At 41.5% G+C, this 20,958-nt stretch overlaps 1 protein-coding gene across 9 annotated transcripts in view; it reads right to left on the reverse strand.

Moving 5' to 3' along the window:
• Positions 1–17,253, reverse strand: part of ITGB8 (integrin subunit beta 8) — a 49,556-nt gene extending 32,303 nt beyond the window's left edge. For 2 of the 9 annotated variants that reach the window (XM_051785919.1, XM_051785918.1), the window contains exons 1-2: positions 9,942–15,698; positions 473–558 (exon numbers count right to left, since the gene is read on the reverse strand). In XM_051785919.1, coding sequence (XP_051641879.1) covers positions 473–488 — 16 coding nt within the window. In that variant the 5' untranslated portion in view covers positions 489–558; positions 9,942–15,698. Of the gene's footprint in view, positions 1–472; positions 559–9,941; positions 15,699–15,723; positions 16,720–16,955 lie in introns of those variants that run through there. The other 7 variants (XM_051785925.1, XM_051785924.1, XM_051785921.1 and 4 more) reach the window with 7 other exon arrangements.
• Between the last annotated feature and the right edge of the window lie 3,705 nt (positions 17,254–20,958).

Genomic DNA, 20,958 nt, shown 5'->3' on the forward strand with positions numbered 1-20,958 from the left:
ATCACTTTTTCCATTTGTGACAGGGTCATAATACACAGTGAAGTCAAAGTCAGCTCCACTGTTAGTATGACCTTTTGCTAAATGCAGTAGATATATATGTATAGACTTGTTTTCATATACAGTGAGGACTTACTATAGATTACTGATAAGTAATTTTCCTTTTGAAGCCAAAAACTGTTGAACTCTCAAAGCTACTCTAAGTCTGCCAGAGTTGCCTACAAAGCATATGGAATGCATTAAATAGTTCTCACTTTATTTAAAATTACTGCAATTTTCCAAATAAAAGATTGCATTTTCTCCTTTGGAAACAAAATATATTTCACATGATTTCTCAGGTTCTGTCTCTAGGGGTCATTTAGAGATTTTCCTGCTATTTCTCACTATAATTTTCTCAGTTTAGAAGTTTTTATTGTTATAAAGATCAGAAGTAGCTAAAATATAAAGTAAAATGTAAGTAACCAAAATAACATACCTCTTGAGCACACCATCCACACTCAGGGCCCAAAGCAAGACACTTTGTGCATGTTACTGCATTTGAAGTGGCACATCTGTTTTCCGCTGCAATGAAATACAAACCCAAATGTTAATGATTTATGATGATACGTGAAATTGTAAAATACGTAATTCTAAACCGAGATTTCAAAAATTACTTCACCAGATTTGGAGTGATGACAATGTATTCAAACAGAAGTAAAACAGAACAACGACAGTCCGGTAAGGGAATACTCACAGCAATTTTTTTTATCTATGGTCTAGAACTATATGCACAGATCAAATAAACTACATTCTCAAGGCCAAATTTTTAAAATCCTGATTTAGAATAATTCTGAAGTGAAAGTTTATCTTTGGCATGTACCTTACTGATTTACTGCCTAATGGGAAAAAATTTACCAGGTAGCTTATCTTCTCACAGATATTTTCCTTTTAAGTCATTTACACTTGACTGAACCATGCATTATTCACTCCTCATGGAACCCAAAATATTTTCTCACCTTCTATAAATATTACCCTCTGCATTTTCTGGAATGAATAGTTTCCCAGAAGAGGAAGATTTTTTTTTTTTCCAGAAGCAAATACAAATGCATCCAACATTACATGTGTCACAGATTGAAGACACATCATTCTGTACTAACAACTGCAAAAATTGTGCCTACTTGCAAGTCTACTAGGAAAGTCCTTTATATCCTTTTCACATCTTTGTTTTATAGTTCATTGCTCAAGTTACTACTCTTTCCTATGAAACTTTGGCAGTCAGTGTTGAGAAGAAAAGAGTCTTTTCAAGGGATTTGGTCAGCTCAACTTGAATGCCAGCAGTAGCATATCCTTTCCACACACTGACCACAAGTCTCCTGTAGACCAGGGCACCTCTAAACAAGGTGGAAGTCACCTGCTAAGAGTTATATATAAGGCACAAAATAGGACCCTTCAGTGCACAGTGCAATGTTTAACAACACCGCTTTGTGGCATGCAATATTAGAAAATATACCAGGAACAAAATAAAATTAATTTCTGCATGCAAAATGCTGTTAAGTGGTCCACTGTGATAATGTGTGTATAATCATATCAAAACAGTTTGATGAAAGGTTTGGTTTTCATCCAAAGTTTTGGCTACATGTACTGTCTCACAGATTGTTTCTTTCCAAACTGCAATAATAATAATAATAATAATCATGGAAATCATCTCTCTTTTTAGAGTAATGAGAGCAACTTCTCACAGTGAAAAGTATTAGGAACTAAAATATATCTTTTTTTTTTATCTTTACTTAGTTGATTTCAGCTATGGATTCAAAGATGAGATCCTGTATCACATAAACAGCTAGTCCTCAAATGTCACTTAGAATGACTGCTGATCCAAGGAACTAATCACAGCTTTCAAGTTACTATTATCAACAGCATATATACCATTATCAGTACTAGCAAGCCTCATACAGCACAATTGCAGCATTATACTGATAACATACAGGCTAATGACAATTTAAATAATTTCAAAGTTCAGACCTATATTTCTATATCAACTGCTACTGACAATTTTTGCCATACAGGCAATGTGAGAAAAAAAAAAGTAAATGAAAGGGAGAGATACAGGCATGATATAAACAGCAAGTTGAAAAGCAGCCCAGTAGGGTGCTGGAGCATAGGGAAAACTGATTTCAGGGTGGGAGAGGTGGGTAGAAATAAATAAAAGAGGAGTCGTTAGAGAGAGAGAAAAGAACAAGACAAAATCCAAAAGGTTTTTGTTTGTTTTTTTGGTTATAAAAACAAACACAGTAAGTTTTACTTGGCTGTGAAATGAGAGCAACATCATTTGCCACTGACACAATAAAACTTCTTTGCAAGAAGATGGCACTGCACTTTGTGTTCTGCAGTCTGAAAGAGCAGACCTGGAGGCCATAGAAAATGTTACCACATACTGCATGAGAGAAAAAGGATGAAAATTCCAGGTAGGAACTGACATGCACAGGGTTGTAGAGCTCACCACAGATCCCTTTCTAGACAGTATTAGTAAAGTGCAAAGACACAGAACGAAAAGTTGTTGAAGGAATAAAAATAAAAGGAATGTAATTGCTCTTGGCACACAAACATCCATCTTCACCTGGATATCAAACTCAGCAGAGATGAAGAACATTACAAGAAAAAGCGAGTAAAGTGATAGATTCAGTAAAAGTGTCAAAGGACAGGATAAAATATAAGTTGCTGATCGGCAGCATAATAGTGGCTAAAGATGATCGTGGGGCAAAACAGGGAGGATATGACATGAACATTGAAGTTACTCAGTCAACACTCACTGCAATAGACAGAGCTGTTCTGATAAGAATAAATAGTTGGCAGGAAAAATGAGAGACCTGTGTTTCTTGCTATACAGATAAGAAGTAAGTAAAATTAATTTGTCATCTTTGTAATCAGTAAATCAAAGCCAAAATAATAAGTATGGCCTAATTAACTTCCTGCAAAAATATCTGAGACTCCTTTCTTAAAATATGTAATCCTATCTGCAAAACACACACTTTAAATGCCATAGACCATGTAACAAAACATTACCACGTAACATGCACTATATATCTTTGTGCCATATTTACAAATGCATTGGAAAACTGATTGAAAAATAACGGTCCTATTTTTTTTTCTGTATGGTTAGTTTATTGAATCTATTGAGACTTGATTTAGTTTACTAATACAGCCTGTCTGGTAAAATACAGGGGTGTCTGTGTGCCTTTGTAAACTGCTAAGTGGAAGAAAAGATCTTAAAATCCAGTTTGGGTTTTCAGTGTGATCATGGCAGATGAAATGCTTTAACAAATGAGATATACAGTACTGTTGGATGCAAATGTCTTTGCTGATAACTATCCAGTCTCAAGAGCTCCATTTTCACGCCATGAAGTCATGGATTGGCAATTCACAAGCTTGGTACCATTGGCTCAAAAAGTTGGATTTTTTTTTAATAAAGAGAAACTTGAAAAAGTTTTATTAATTTCTTTTTTATTATTCTGGCTACATTACTACTGTGGTTCACAAGTACGTAGACCCTTATAGCAGTAACATTTATGGACATGCTTTCATTCACCAAATATTTATTATTTACTTGTAAGCTTACTCTAAAACCATAACTGATCTAGTATAAACTTCTCAGTTTCCTTTAAAAAACCATGCTAAAGCAAGAAACATTTTTTTACGAGTTGGCTCAAAAAAGAACTGAGATTTTTCCTGCCACTTCACCAAAAACAGAGTCCAGACAAGACTGAGTTACTGTTCAGTCAAAGCTAAGGGCAAGTTTCTACTGGCTTAGTTATAACTGATGTATGCCAAAAGGTATTTTCGACAAGGGCCAAATTCTGTGCTGGGAATTGCACAGGCATATGCATATAAAAAGAAGTGAGTACATCAGGTTATAATACACTTTTCCAGCCTCCTCCAGAAAAATACAACCAGGCTCCAACGACTGCAACTATTTACAGTGATTACAGGTGTGGCAAGTCTAAGCTATCTGGAACAAGAAGGATCAAGACAAGACAAACATAATTTATGTTATAATCACATCCTGACTCCTTATTATGAAAGTAACTTTATCACAATCAGGGTATTTATCTCAGAGATGGAATAACAATAATGCACACTGCCATTTGAGAGGGGATGTTAAACAGGTTTTCAAACAGTCAGTACTTCGTTCAAGTACAGCCAAGAATTTGGATTTGTATCAACTGCACTGTTGGTACACGTTTGTGCTGGTTTTGGAGGGTGTACCATTTGCTTTCTTAAAAAAGAGCCAAAATATAACTAGCAGCTTATACTCCTTGATCATGGTCCTCAGACTGCTGAACGTTTGTTAAAGCAAGAAAATATGAAATTATCTAGCCTCTACAGAGCTGTTTCTCCTTAAATTCTGCATCCAATCTTGTTCTAGGGCAGCAAGAAGCCAGGCTGTCCTTCTCCACAGATAATGAGGCCTTCAGTAGCTCATGTGTAGCATCATCCATGAGGAAAGCTGCAGCTTTTATGCAGTATACTGCAGTTACCTTTCTGTCTTCAAGGAGCAAAGCAACATGACTCCTGCAGAGGGGACAGACAGTGACTGTCCCAGCTAACACACGGCTTCCCAATTCACTTCGGCTGAATGTGCAGGTGCAATGAAAAGCATTATAAAAGTGCTACAGAAGAGGGATTATTTTTCCGTGATTATTGTGTCTGACAGTTACTTGCTCAGATTACAAGGAAAAAAGGAGTGCCTGTGCTTAGCTGCCAATCCAAAAACCTAATCCTGAAATTAGGGATTTTTCTCCCTTTTTTTTTTCCAAACAAGCAATAATTCTCTCTAACCCTTTGCGCCATCCTTTAAAAGCACACTATGTCACCACCAGATTTGCCAAGAAGATTACAAGGTACGTCTCAAAATCAGCTTTAAGGGGTACTCAGCCTTGCCCAGAAAAGGAGATTTCAGCTTGAATACTGTACAGTTATTATGCTTTATAATAAAATCCTAAGATTACTTGAGCAAAAATACCAAACAACTTTTCTTCCCCTTTTTTTTTTATTACATATGGGTTTTGTTAATTAGTTTCACTTCTCTATTAATGGCTGTGCATTTAAGTTTCACTACTCAGATAGAACCTAAGCTGAACACTGATTTGAAAATGTTTTTTTACCAGCAAGAGAAGCAGCAGTAACTAAAACTCTGCATGGAAGAGACACACTTTTGCTAAGCAAATGAAGATGTCTAAAAAAGAGGTGTAAAACATGACTGGCACTGTCAAATTCTGAGCACTGAGAAAATACTTCTGTAAACCTGGCAAGTGAGTAAAAGTACCTTTCCATTAAAACAAACAAGCAAAAAAAAACCAACACAAAAAATCCAATTAAGCCAAACAAAAAAATAAACAGTTACAGTGTTCCTATAAAGAAAAATGGAGTATACTGGAAGAGAGAAACCCTAATGTGGTTACAGAGAAGGTAAGAGATAGAAGTGACATATAAATAAGAAGTATATGTGCACATCTAGATAAATGCAGAGAAAAGAATCACTAGTGAACAAGTCCTGATGACTGAAGAGGCTTCTCATTCCTAACTCTGACAATACCTGCCCCAATAGTTTTGGGGTTCCCCAATTAACCTGCATTACTTTATGAACACAGTGTCTTGTGAAAATGAGGGTCATTACTGAGAGCTACAAAAATGATTTAGAAAGCCATCAAAATGAAAAATAATGCAAGAATCTGCACCACATGACAGTTTACATCTTTGCAAAATATGCAGCAAAAAACCCTGAGTTCTCCCTTTTTTTGCACATTGTGCAAGCTCTGAGTGACACCAGTGGAGAGAACTGACACTGGATTTCAGCTGAATAACACAAAGACAAATGGGGAGGAGGAAAAGTGGGAGACCGCTGTCAATACAGCATTAGGACAGCCCTGGCAGAAAATTACAGTTGTAGCTGATGCTGGAGAAAGAAAATGTATCATAAGTCTGCTCTGTAATGGCACGTGGAGATGGAGGTCCCAAGAAGTGTATGGACACTTCTGTAATTAGAGAATGATACAGACACTGGGCTTTGAGGCCAATTACATGAGGTTCAACAAGCCGAAGCACTGGGTCCAGCACTTCTGTCATAGCAACCCCATGCAGCACTACAGGCTTGGGGCAATGTTTGGAAAGCTGCTCGGTGGAAAATAACCAAGGGGTGTTGGTCGACAGTCAACTGAACACGATCCAGCAGTGTGTCCAGGTGGCCAAGAAGACCAATGGCATCTTGGCTTGTATCAGAAATAGTGTGGCCAGCAGGACGAGGGCAGTGACCATCCCCTTGTACACCACACTGGTGAGGCCACACCCTGAATCCTGTGTTCAGTTTTGGGCCCCTCACTACAAGAAAAAAAAAATTGAGGTGCTGGAGCATGTCCAGAGAAGTACAACAAAGCTGGGGAAGGCTTTGGAACACAAGTCTTATGAGGAGCGGATGAGGGAGCTGGGGTTGCTTAGCCCAGAGAAAAGGAGGCTCAGGGGGAAACTCACTGCTCTCTACAACCTAATAGAAGGCTGCAGCCAGGTGGAGGTTGGCCTCTTCTCCCAGGTAACAAACAATAAGACAAAAGGAAATAGCCTCAAGTTGTGCCAGGGGCGGTTTAGATCAGATATTAGGAAAAATTTCTTCACTGAAAGGGTTGTCAAGCCTTGGAACAGGCTTCCCACAGAAGTGGTGGAATCACCATCCCTGGAGGGATTTAAAAGACATGTGCTGCTTAGGGACATGGTTTCATAGTGGACTTGTGCTGTGTTAACAGTTGGACTCAAGGACCTTGAGGGTCTTTTCCAGCCTAAATGATTCTATGATTCAAGGAAGTACTCCTGACACACTCTGAGCCTCCATATGTCTTTTTTAGCCTCACCTCTCTGAAAATTTCCATCACTTATATGAAGGTTGCACATCATTCAAGAGAAAGACTTGGAGAACAGAAGCCTCAGATAGATGCATAGCAACTCAAGTTTTTCATATATATATCGATACACAGGATTTTTTTTATTATTATTATTATTATTTTGTCAGAAAGATGTATATAACAGCATTTTGGAAAAGGCCCTACTACCCAAAGAAGCTACTGGTACAGCAGTTTGGACTCACTAACACAACATTCAAACCACAGCCTCGAACATGGCCTTGACTGTGAGAGACAGAGCTATTGACTACTTCAGACTGACTTTGTTCCCAAGCCACAACACCAAATGAAAACAAGCAATGTAACCTTGAAATTTTTCACAATACAATTTTTGTTTCTTGGCCAACTTTTCTTGTAGCCTCTCCTTTCTATGAAACTTCCTGCTTTTCCGGGAGATGGTTAAATTTTGTTGATGCAATACATGCCTGCAAACAATGAGTCAAAGACTACTTACTTCTGAAACCAACCTATCCTGTTCTCTTATAAACAAAAACATACAGGACAATTTACTACGATTATATCATTAGAAGAGACTCATTTCCCACAGTCATTTGCTTTTATGGCACAGGTTTGATGGTCCAAATTGCACAGCTTTGCACCAATAAAAATGCAAAGCATATGGAACCAGAGACCCTAAACCTTTTTTTATTAAATCCCTTGATTCCAAGGAAACTTCAAGATGTGTGGTGCTGTGTTAATACTCTTGTTTTCTAGGATGGAACATGGGCACAGAAATCATTGTATTCCGGTCATTTCCAGCTGCTAGAACCTCCCATGGAGTTGGCCAGCTTCTATACAGTCATTCTGCTTGAAAAAAGCCTGGAATGGCTACTGCCATGTAGCATTATTAATTTAATTTCTTGTATATTAATAAGCACTGGTAGCAAGCTGCACATCAACAACCCTGAATGGTCAGTATGGTCCTCTGTATTCTATAAAGCCTTTACCCTATTAGGAGGTCATGATGGATAAAAAGCTAGACACAAATGACTAATTTTTGCCAGCTTAAGTAGTTCAACCTTGAATAAAAGACAAGCTCAAGGTGTTTCTCCCACCATCTTCTATAGCTCCATCTCCTCAAACCAGGCCCTCAACCCCCAATTGCCTCCCTAATCTATCTTTTTATTGTATATCTAATATCACCAAATTGTTGCTTTCTGCCCCATAAGAGCACTACTCACTCTGACACTGTGTCTTCATTCACAAAGCTAGAAGCAGTGCACAGGATGGGCAACAGCTAAGAATAGTTTAGAGCTACTTCTTCCCATGTAGTGTCACCATAGACCACTTGATCCACAGGTTCTTTTTCCATAGCAATGCAAACAGCTCACTTCATTCTCTTTTATCTGCATACACTGTGATTTGAAACAAACTTAACTCTGCATTTCAGACCCTAATTCTCAAAGCTGAAAACCTAATTGAACAAGTCCCTCAATTCTGTACACAAAATGATGAACTTCTTCTACAGAAGATTTTCCTGAAACAAACCAAAAGCCCCAAACCAAAAGTTGTGCACATGTGTACATTAGGGAGGCATGTCAGGGTTTAAACAAAACACTAAATACGTAAAGCACAGTTTATACTCACTATGAGAAAACATCGACAATATTAAATAAAAGCTAAGACTAGTACCAGAGAGGATAACCACCACTCCTTAAGGACTTGTATGTAGTGCACAAGTTTGGGAGGAGCATTTATTCAGGAGGGTCATCTAAAAAAATATTATTGACTTCTAGAATACCAAGTGTTTGGTATTTATTGTTTCAGTAATTTGCTTTTCAATAGGGTTTTCAATCTCCAAACATAGTTATTTGCCCTGAGAAAAATGGAATTTAGGAAAAGACACTGGTCAATCTTCCTTTTAGGTTTAGCCTGTTAAATTTTTATAATTTGGGGCTGAAGATTACACAAAACATGACTGAGGCTATAAAATATGCAGACTCACATACTAACTATAACTACTGGTGCATACAGTCTGTTTGAATGCAATAATCTGCTTGTGCTCCTTCAAGGAAGTATTCACATATGTGTATGGTCTGCAGGTGCAGCTTAAATGCTCTCTAAGGGACAGACTTCAAACCCAGAAATTTAAGGTTTTAAACAGGTAGTGGTTTATTTAATGTTTTGAAGTAATATCAAAACATTTTTGTCAGCAAAATGCACTCCAACAGCTTTTGTTAGATTGGAAGAGCATGCTTGCTTATGTAATTAGTTTTATCTAGGTAATTTTGTGCCATTTGTACCAGAGGGTAAGTTGTCACAAGTTTTCTAATTTCCTGGTACTCTTGTTTCAGCAAAAAGATGGGAACTTGATTCAGTTTCCAGCAAGCAGCTCCCATCTGAGAGAAGCAAGTTGTCCTCAGCACAGTACCAACCCTTGTCACCCTGCAGAGATAACAGGGAAATAAATTGTACTCTCAAGTACAGTAGAACAAACAGAATTCACTTAGCCTAATTCCACTGAACACCGAGAAGGAACAGAATTTATTTTGGAAAGGGCAGTTAATGGTTTAATCAGACTTGAACTACTTTTGTGATGCCACCATACATCATGCAGCTGTATTCACAACACAGCTACAACAACAGCAAAATACCAAAACCACTTAAGTCTTCAAGATCTGAATCCAGTGAAATACTGCTGCTAACAACTTAACTCCCTAGTCAGTGAGCAGAGAAGAAGCCTGAAGAAAAACAAAAATCGAGCATCCAGGAAGATCATTCCACCTGCCTGATGCTACAGAAGTTTCCTCCTCCAATAATCATAGTTAAAATCTTTGTCTCAGTATCTTTTGATGATCATAAATACTTCAGACTCATTATTGTCACCCTGGGTAATAGCAGAAGAAGTCACCACAGGCATATGACAATGAAGTCATGGGAAGCAGAGAAACATATAAAGAAAAAAGTCAATTATGAGCTTTGCAAAGTTTTCAATTTAGGCCAATTTAGCCTCAGCTAGAAGTTGGTTTTTTGGCAGCTTTCTAATGCTGCAAATTCCAATAATCTTGAAACACTTACATTTTGCTCAGGGGGTTATTCTTGTTCTGCCACCAGAACAAGGGGGAATCCTGAATGGCTGGCAAGCAGCTTACTTTTCTTCTTGAAGAAAGGTTCCATTACAGTGGACAGTGAACTAATTCATTAGAGACCCACTTCCTTCCCAGAAGTTAAACTAAATAGCTCAAGTCCATTTCTGTAAACTGCCAAAAGAAAAAAAAACATTTTAATAAAGGTCAAGTGCTTAGAAAGGAATAAGAGACCATATCCTACTTTGTCCATCATAAATCACGCCTATTTAAGCAGATGAGAAAGAATTATTACATCTTTCCACTGGTTAGACAGAAGTCAGCAACTAGTAGGACATACAGGAGCTTTGAAGACAAGATTTTGTTGGAAAGGAGGGTGCAAATAGAACAAGAAACTCTGAGGCCTTAAGAATTTGATGTATAAAAAAAGTCCTCAACAAACGACAAAAAGTTTATTAACACAAAGGAACTGATATTCTTCTCCAGTTTTTTGTTTTCAGTACCTTCATCATGAGAAGCCAAATTTCTACCAAGACATCTGGATTACAGTTACAGTAAAAGCACAGGATAGTTCACATACATAAGTCTTGAAAATATAACGTACTATTTTAGTGTCATTAATGTATTTTAAGAACACCGAGCAAACTTTAAAGCTCAGGACACCAAGTTATTCCACTTGTCCTTCTTACCTAGACAGAACTCATTAAATCCTAACCACTGCCTGAGATACACCTCTCCTGATCTAAAAAATTATTGTTTTTCTATATGCAGTTTTTAAAAAGTACATTGGTGAAAAAAAAATCATGTAAGTAACGTAAATTTGATTTGTACAATAAGGCTAATGCTTCTTACCTCAGACCTGTTCCTAAAATCATAGAACAGAATTATAATGTCATCTAGGTTGGAAAGGACCTCTAAGATCATGTAGTCCAGCCATTAACCCAGTACTGTCAAGTCCACCACTAATCCTCTAAATTGATACACATACACGAAAAACTTGAGTTGCTATGCACCTTTTTGATGATTCTGTTCTCCAAGTTTTCATCTTGAATGATGTGCAACCTTCATGGAACTTTTCAGAGAGGTGAGGCTAAAAAAGACATATGGAGGCTCAGAGTGTGTCAGGAGTACTTCCTTGAATCATGGAATCATTTAGGCTGGAAAAGACCCTCAAGATCCTTGAGTCCAACTGTTAACACAGCACAAGTCCACTATGAAACCATGTCCCTAAGCAGCACATGTCTTTTGAATCCCTCCAGGGATGGTGATTCCACCACTTCTGTGGGAAGCCTGTTCCAAGGCTTGACAACCCTTTCAGTGAAGAAATTTTTCCTGATATCCAATCTAAATCTTCCCTGGCACAACTTGAGGCTATTTCCTCTCATCCTATTGCTTGTTACTTGGAAGAAGAGACCCAGAAAGAAGCGATATTCCTAGTTTCCAACCAAGAAATGATGATGATGATGACTTTCTGAAGAAGTCTTGATAAATATCAGCAGCCTATGTCAACTTACACAATTTGGAAATAAAATATCTTATGTATCTTTTCTCATACCACCTACTGTAGATTAGTAACTAACACAAATTGTCCCAAATTCAAGACAAAACATATACAAGTCATCACAAGTTCTTCACAGGCACCTGAAAAATTTATCAGCATTTATGCCCGCTGTAAAGTATAAGGGAGAATATAATCTGATGTTGTAATGTCCTCTTGTTGAACATACAACTAGATGTGGGTCATGTGGTGAAGATTTTCTTTAGCTTCCAGAAAATCATATTTTGACATCTTTCTGATGCTCTGAGGAGGTAAATTAGATTGTACTTTAATGGAAAATCAAATTTGTTAATTCAGGCCTCTTGACTAATGGGGTGTAATTCTTTCTTTCTCAGTTGTTGCAGTTCCATTCCTTGAAAGCATAACAGCCAGAAAAAAAGCAACTGGCTCGTCCAACTACACAGAGTATTCCTTCTGCATGCAATCTTCAGGCTGCCTTGACAACTCCCCTTAGCAAAAGCATATCTGAAATGACAAAAGACAACCCTCCCAGAACATCAAGAACATGGTTATCCCTCTTCTAGTTGGTAAGCTGCCCATCTCCTCTTTTTTCCCAGTCTTATCCCATCTCAAACATCTGTGGCAGGAAAGCATTGTAAATACTACACAGGCAACCACACCAGTTGCATTCAACTTGTAAAAACCATAAAATAAAAAAAAAAACTTACCACATAAAATCCCTGAACAGACATGAAATTGCAACAGATTATGAGAAGTGTACAATTTGCAAAGCAAATTTATGCATACCACTGGCATAATCTCCTTGGGCAATGTGCAGATAAACAAACCTCCCCCTCACTATTCCTCAGAACTGCAACCTACAGCCTTCCCAAACACCCAGGTTGTTTTTCCCAAAGGCTGGTTCCCAAAAGGTTGGCTTTCCCAAAGATGGTCCAGTACCCCTAGGGAGCCGATCACCCACGCAGACTCAGGAAATTAAAAATGTTTTTTTTCCTTTTCTTCTTGGATTGTTTTAAGCCTTAAGAAAAGCAGAACTGTCTCAGCATTGAGTACCCCATACAACTCAGCTTCTTCCATTGAGCCTCAAAAGAAAATGGGCCAGCACGGAAAAGAAATTAACAAACACCAGTTAAAGTTAACATGATGTATCATTTTGGACTTTTTTTGTGTGTTCAGGAACATTTCCCGACCACCACTCTTCAAAAACTGTTCTTCCATGAGTGGTTTGAATAGCTTTTCTTGTTCCTTTGAGAAGTAACCCAGTAATGATTTATGAAACTTTCTAACTAGAGGGAACACTCATGGGAATCTGATGTGACAGATCAATTAACAAGTGACCCTGCCATGATCACAGATCCTCCACTTTCCCCAAGCCCCTAATTGGTCTTTCCAAATGACACTCTCAGGAACATTGAAAATGCCAACTTTTATGGTTGGTATTTAAATTAGAGACTTGTCAACCATGACTATGTAACAGAATTATTGCGTGACTATTCTCCAACTCTAAAATCAGGGATAAAGATTTTCATGCTATCCAATCCCTTTTTGCACATCACAAGTAAACTCTGTTTACTTGAGCTTCATACAGGAATGACTACCTAGATATTTCAGAAAGCATCCAGTACCTTAGTTTTCAGATTTTAATATTAATTATAACTGGTTTTAAGACACTGCTGAGATTTGAACCAATGTTCTCTGTTAACCTTGACCAATCAGTCATTCTTCAGTTTTTAAGCTCCACATATTCCATGTGCTTATACAACAGCTAAAAACTAAGAGTTTCAACAGATTAGTTTTTGAAGAAGGCAAGGGCACTGACTGCCTTCACTGAAGTGAGCACTTACTCAACTGGTTAGCACAATGCATACACATGCTCTCGCTGTGGAATCCAGCTTTTATTCAGTTCACTGGTTTACATCTTCAGGTTTTTATGTTCAAAGAGAAATGTGGGACCTGTAGAAACCCCTATGGAACTTGCTCCATTCTTATGTCAGGTATTTGTTATAGTTGGCTTACTGAACTGCAAATTTCCTTTTGGTGAGACTTACTGAACAAGAGACCCTTTGTAGAAGGCGGCAACACTGCCCTTTTTATCTGAGCTTACAGAACCTTTAATTTGGGACTTCCAAATTTACAGCACTGTGAGATTTCCTTTTGCGCTCCTTGCAACCTTGGGCCAAATTCTACCTTTACTTATCCCTACGCAGTAACTCACATCTCAAACTGCAGTTTGTAGAACTAATACCTCAGGTAGCATTAAACTCTTCATTTTTCAACTACAAGAGCCACAAATGCTCCAATAAGAATGAACAGACTATGAGTTCCATGTACATTTCATACTAATTCCAGTCGCTTTTAAAACTGGAGATTCAACACAGATATGCAGGTTCTGCCAACTCTGCACATAAATAAACTGAACTTGCTGATGGCACAGGAACAGCTCAATGCTGTTCTTCATGCCCAGCACTGTCAGTACAGAAGCAAAGAGGAGTGGCTGCTTCAACAGAGCTGTGTTGCCAAATATCTGTACATGGACTTGCTGCCCAGACTCTCTCTTGGAGCGGCCTGCAGACGTTCAAAGAATCCAGGTGGTGCTGCACTGGCTATCACAACCAAATGTAAAAATCAAACAGCAACAATAATAACAAAAAAATTCACATGTTCATTCAGAGAAAAACAAAACAAAACACTCTTCTTACTTTAACTGTGGCTCTAGCCTGTAAAGTGATTATGTATGAAGGAAGGAATTCAGTGTGACTTTCAGCTTTCATGAATTAGCAGAGGTTTCAAATGAAAAGGAAAAAACAAGGTCTATCAGAGTTACAGTCTGCCCAATCTGAGAGCTGTTGTCACAATAAACACATAACCCATGACGTGTCACCCATGTATATTTTCACTATCAAGCACAACAAAGACAGCAAGTATCCTTTGGCACAAAAGCCCCATGCACAACCTCCCCCTGTGGCATTCTGTTCTGATGCATTATTTGCCCTAGTGCATTCCTAGGAACTACACTCATGAGCAAGCACAACACTGCATTCAGGCACAGAACCATCCTCTCCATAAAGTTTCAATTAGCCTTTCAACTCAATTGCACTGCATAAAAAGAATCTGGGACACTACATACAAGATGTCATGTTTCATAAGAAATTTAATAATATATTTTATTTTTCCTATTGACATTTAGTTTGGTTTTGAATTCAAAACACGAAGCCAAAAAAGTAAAATAAATTATCCTATGAAAGTTAACAAATTATTCCATTGTTTTTAATAGCACTGGGCAAATCCTACTGAATTAGGCATGAATTTGTCACATATGCAATAAAGAACTTAAGGCTAATACATCGTTTCCATTGTAAATCTTATTTTTAGAGGTTACATGTTAACATTTTAAATCAACTCCAGGCTTAGAGTTGGAAATGCAATTATTCCACAAGCTCAAAAAAACACGGAAAGATGACTGACAACTTGAACTCCTTTTCTGACAACTGCTAGTTAAATAAGATTCTTTATGAAATACTTGACTAACCTGATTGCTCTGTCTGATCAGCTGTTGCTACCTAAGGTACATTTGCACAAACTGCTCTCAACCTGCATGCATCAAAACTGATGCCCGGGGGTTTGGGAAGCAATTCCACGATGTGAGGGGTTACCCACATTTACCTTTCTCATCACCAGTACCGTGGCTCCTGGGGAACCGTCAGTATACAGGTTACCCCAAGGTAAACAGAAGACAATCTTCCCATAGCTGTATCCCTATTTCACCCTGCCACTACATGCCATATAAACGACGTAAAACGGAGCGTTACCATCCCTAAGCATTGTCCATCCGTAGCTTGTGAATCCCCAGGCGGTTCTGTGTGCCGCTTCACGGAGACTTGCGGAGGGTGCACTTTCAGGACCCGCAGCACCCTGGAGTGCGATATTCCCGCAGGCTCCCCGGGAGCTGCCACGGCTCCCTAAAGGGTGGACGCCCCAGGATGGACAGTTAAACTACGGGCCGGCGTGAAGTTTGTGCAAGGGCCGGCGGCTCCAGCCCGGCTCTCCCTGCAGGTACGCGCCGCCCGCCGGCCCGGCCCAGCCGGCGTGTGCCCAGGGCGGCGGGCGGCCCCGGCTGTCAGGGCTGTGCCCCGGGGCAGCCGCCGAGACCGGCCGTGCCCCCCGCCCACGCACGGCCCCCGCGCCCGAACCAAACCCAGCGGCAACCCCGGCCAGCCGGGGCACGGCGAGCAGCCCCAGGCGCTCGGACACTTACGGCGCTGGCAGAGTCCCGGCACGGCCGCCAGCAGCCGGACCGCCCCCAGGAGGGCTCCGGGGCCGCGCTGGCACCTGGGCACGGAGACGATCCCCGCGGTGAGGCAAGCCAGCAGCGGCACCCACATCATGCGCCGCTGCCGGCACCGCTCCCGCTCCGTCTCCTCGGGGCCGTGTCTCGGCGCCGCGGCGCGCTCAGTCCCGGCCCCCGCGGGGGCGGCGGCGGCGGCGGGGCCAGGGGAGGGGCGGCGGCGGGCCCGGCACAGGTAGGGCGCTCGGCGGGGCGGGCGCGGGCCGCTGCATCTCGGGGGCAGCGCCCGCCGCGCCCCCGCGCCCCGCCGGGGCCGGCCCCCCCTCGGCAGCGGTGGCCGTGAGGCCCCGGCCGAGCGCAGAGCGCAGCTCCCTCCATCCGCCTCCAGACCGGCGCGCCAGGGGCGCCCCACCGCCCGCCCTGCCCGGGGGGCGCGGGGAGGCTCTTGGCACCGCGCGGATAGCGGCGGCGCGGCTCCGCACTTCCCTCGGGGAAACAGGCGGCCGGCGGCTGTCCCTGTCCCCGCCCCCGCCGGGCAGCCGCCCCCCGCCCGCCCCCGCCGGGGCCAGGTGGGCGCTGCCGGCCCCGTCCCGAGCTGCTGCCGGGGCTGTTCCTCCGCGCCGCGGGGCCGGGGTTTGGCGCGGGTTGGGGGGCTCGGGAGGGTGGCCGGCGGCGCTGCACGGAGCGGCCCGGCCCCACCGCGCCGGGTGCGAGCCGGGCCCAAGGGTCCCCCCGGTTCCCCTCGGTTGCCAGGAGACGGCAGCGGGGCAGGTTCCGCGGGCGGGGGCGGGCCCGGCGGTGAAGTCACTGCGTCCGCCCGCGCCGCTTTGTTAGGGGAGGCGGGCGAAGGCCGTGGACACAGAGCGGTGCCTCCGGCTGCCGCACCTCGCCCTCCGCTCTGGCCCCGTGGCAGCCCCTCGGCGGGGCCGGCCCTCGCTTCGTGTGACGCCGCCGCCGCTCGCTCGTGCGACCCTCACCCCCATCGCCTCCTCCTCACCCCGCGGCGCTGCCCCCCGGCCCCACAAGCGCCGCCGGAGCGCCGCGCTGGGTGCAGCGCGCCGGACCAGGGTGCGGGCCGGCAAACCGCCCCCGATCACTTAATGTCACCTAAACACACCTCCCCTTCTTTGCCGCCTTCCCCGAGTGATTTCTGCCCGGAGTTTCCACCCCTCCGGGCGCAGTAGGAGTAAAGCAAAGGTTACCATGCCCGGAAAGTACCGCGACGTGCGGGCCAGGAAAGCCCCGCCGGGCCAAGGTGCGAGCTCCGGCCCGGCTCCGCTCCCCGGCCCTCCTGACGGTCGTGTCACTGTGCTCCTCTCGAGGGCTCCGCTCCCCGGGCACGCAGTGCGTGGAGGCGTTTTCCCGGCAGGTGAAACGCACCTGGGCACCTCTCCCTGTCACACGCCGGTGGCCGGGCCGCCGTCTCCCCGGGTTACCGGGGAGCTGTGCCGGCCTCGGGGCCCTGGGCCGAGCACAGAGCCAGCTATGGCCAGGCCGGTGTCATCCCTTCATTTCTGATCCTAATGACAGAACAGATGTCAGTGCACGCAGGATCCCAAAATAGCATGTCGATGCACCACCCAAGTCTGCCTGTGCACGGTACAACGTTAATAAATCCTGCAAATGCAAGCAGTGTAAATAGTGTGCTGTTTCACTGTCCTTATGAAAGTCTGTGAAAGCCTCTTTAGACCCTGTGCTAAGCCTCATGGACTTATGGATTATTTATCATCTGCATGTTGAAGATCAGAAACTGAACCTACACTGGGTTTGTTCAAGGCTGCTAAGGAGGAGTTGGCAATGGAATAGTCCTATACTTGCACTCTTGGGAGTTATCATCTCCTTTGCTTCACCTTGGAAAAATCCCGTTTCAGACATCTGACTGTCATTCCTCGAGTGGCCACAGCCCAGATGGGGATATGGGATGTGAGAAAGTCACATGCAGTGATGGTCACATAAAAATGTAGCGTCTACAGGACTTCAATTATTGTGGCATTCCTGACCTAAAAGTTCTATGATTTCAGAGGTCACAGTCTCAAATACTGTAAGTAGTGAGCTACATGTTCCATGAGAGTTCAGTTAGGTGCTATTTGAAATAAGATATACTTGCAACACAGGAACTAAACTCAATTTACTCCTGTTGGACACTATAATGTTTAACTCCTGAGTCATGATGTTGCAAATTTATGGTGATTCAAATGTATCTGGAAAAAAGGGATTCAGGGTAACACAAAAACAAATTCAAGGAAATATCTTTAAACAAAATGCCAACAGAAGCAAAAGTCACCAAAACTGAGATCTCTCTACTTTGGGATTTTTCACTTGCATAGTCTAAATAGTGCTGATGGAAGGATACAGCTAATATTTCATACAGATATATTCTGTATGAATCTTTTTATCAGATGAGAAGGTAAATTATCATAAGCATCATAAACAAAATGGCTCTGTCCTCAACAGCATGAATTATCTTGCCGGTTTCTAAGCAAAGGCTGTTCATCATACAGATAGGAATCAGAGTCATTACATGCCCTATTTCTGATGAGAACGACATCCAAGGATTTGGCATTCTAGGCAGAAAGACAATACCTGCAGTTTAAGGGGGAAGAAAAAAATTCAGATATTTTTTATATAAAATCGGAGAATACGGTAACCAGAGTGAAAACTGGCTAGTCATTAATTTAAACACTGAGAACATGATGAAAAGGATGTCAGTATTGGGTGTGAACTGTGCACCCTGAATAGTTAAAGTTACCAGGATCAGCAGTAACAAACCAAGAGCTAAAGGTGCCAATAGTTTAGGCCTCTGTGTGTGCAGGCCACTGTAACTGTGTAAAGTATTCTGCTGGTTTATGTAAAGTGCAGCTTTTTCCTATTTCTTTAGCTTCATTCCTCCCATGGTGGGATCTAAAGACTTAAAACCATTTACTTTACAGTGATAGCATCTTTGAATAAATTGTTGTTCAGGCAGTGTTTATAATGCAATAATATAATTATGCAGGAGTTTTGAATAATAATTCTAGTTTTGCAAGTGGAGAAACTGAGTCATCCAAGATCACATAACAGACACAAATCAAGGAGTTTAAGACAACTGGAAATGGATTTCAGCCTCAATCCATTGTCCTATCCACAGGACCATTAATCCTTGAAGTAACGTGGTTGTGGAATCTCTGTCCTTCAAGATATTTGAAACTCAGCTGAACAGGTCCCCAGGCAACCTGAACTAATTAGATCTGTTTTGAGCAGAGGGCTCATTGTGCCTCAAGAGGCTTTTTCCAACCTATGCTGTTCTATGAATTTCTATGGTGGAAAGTGTGTAGTTCTCTTTTATTACATGTATAACAAATTTCTTGAAGTGTTATAACTGTGCCTTCTTTTCAGTATTTACATTTGTTTTATTGAAAATAAAATACAATTGTCTATCACAGTGTTGATGAACAGCCTCTCTTTTCAGGAAACAGTTTTGAAAATATTGCATCTGCAATGAATGCTAACTGGAGCTGGTCAAAAACCCCAAAACATTTCTTACAAAACCCATGTTCCTTTTTTGGTTGAATATTTCCAACCATCTTTAATGTGCCATTTCATGGGGGAGAGTCCAAACCAAGGCTGCAAAGGGAAGATTGATGGTGTTTTACAACTTCTGATATCACAACTTTTTTAAAATAAAAAATGCACTGTGTGTTCATCAGGAGGTCCTGTGATTTCTTACATTAGAAATGGCATCTTAGACACAATTAAAATCCCCGCAAAACGCATTATGGTGTACTTAAATTATTTGTACTTTCCCCCAACTTCCCTATTTTAATAATATAAAATCCTGCTAGAGTATAGTAATTGTTTTGGATTTGGTGGCTTTACTTGATCCCACGGACATGCAAATTGTATTTCTTTGCTATATAACTAGCTAAATGGATCATATGCTTGTCTGTCAGATACAATTGCTTATGGCAATCTATATGGCAGCAGTGCCTCCCTTCTGCTTTTCTTTAGAAAATTACTTGCAAAACCCCGGTGGTACACTTCTCTTCCTTGCTTATATAAACAATTGAATTCTAAAATTTCTATATTAAAAATAGAGTATGTAATCCTCTAGAAGTCCCAGATCTTGATCTTTTGTACTTCAGTGCTTGCGACAAGCCTGCTGAAGTCTGTGTTATAAGACAAAAAACCTAAGATATTTCAGACCATTGCAAGAAAAAAAAAAAGGCAGTGAAGATAGTTTTTCAACAGAAATGATCAGCAAGCAGTTCAGACAGAGACAGCAGTGGCTTCTCAGGTGAGAAGTTATCATTCTGTTTAGGGTTTACCAGGTCAAACCCAATGCTTTAAGCTCTATACAGACCCTCATTTCCTAGGACATCTGTAGTGCAAACAGCTGATCTGTAAATTAGCATTGATGGGTCTCAGTAAGGTGTCCCTCTCCTCTATTTAAGTAGAATGACTTTTCTAGAGACAAGAAAGCATAAAAAATTATCTATAAAATTCCACTAGGATTCTTAAAAGCATAAAAATATGCATGTAACAAGTGGTCAAAGCTTAGATTGTTTATTGAAATGCTCTAAAAACCTCTTTCTGGAAGTAATTACTAAAAAACCCCAGCAGTATATTCAGTTGAACAGATGTATTCTGGAAGAAGAACATTTTAATTGTTGTCACATGAAGAGTTTTAAAGAACAGTGTTACACTAAGATATTTTGGTACTTCCACTATGCATTTTTATGTGATGGAACTGGTATTTTAGATAGAAGTGTTGTCTTCCTTTTGACAAATACTACTGTAGTTTGTTTTGAGAGTCTTTCTGACTTCAGAGAGTTGAGCTCCCCTAAGTAAATTTTAAAGAATAAAATTTACCTGGGATTCTTCTATATACTGTCATTAATATTTTCCAGATATTACATCACATATTTATGGGCACCATGGCTTGATTTCTGAAAGGAATAGATACAAGAACAATAGACCAAATGAGTTACTTCATTAACCTCATTTCAGTGGCACTTTTGCCTGAAGGACCAAAGACCAGATCTGTGTTACTGACCTGTGTGCCATTTTCCTGTTTTCCTTCAGTGACTAACAGAGAAAGAAGAGCATTTAGTTTTACTTAGTTTTGTATTTGCAAAGGACTGCAGCCCACCCAAAAACAGTCATAACAATTTTGATGCTATGCTGTTTTCCAGCTCAATGGAAGATGGTGAAGGCCAGGTTTCCTCT

Source organism: Manacus candei, unplaced genomic scaffold (assembly GCF_025592945.1).
Source record: "Manacus candei isolate 608988 ecotype Guabito, Panama unplaced genomic scaffold, ASM2559294v1 h1tg000021l, whole genome shotgun sequence".
NCBI classification, from domain to species: Eukaryota; Metazoa; Chordata; class Aves; order Passeriformes; family Pipridae; genus Manacus; species Manacus candei.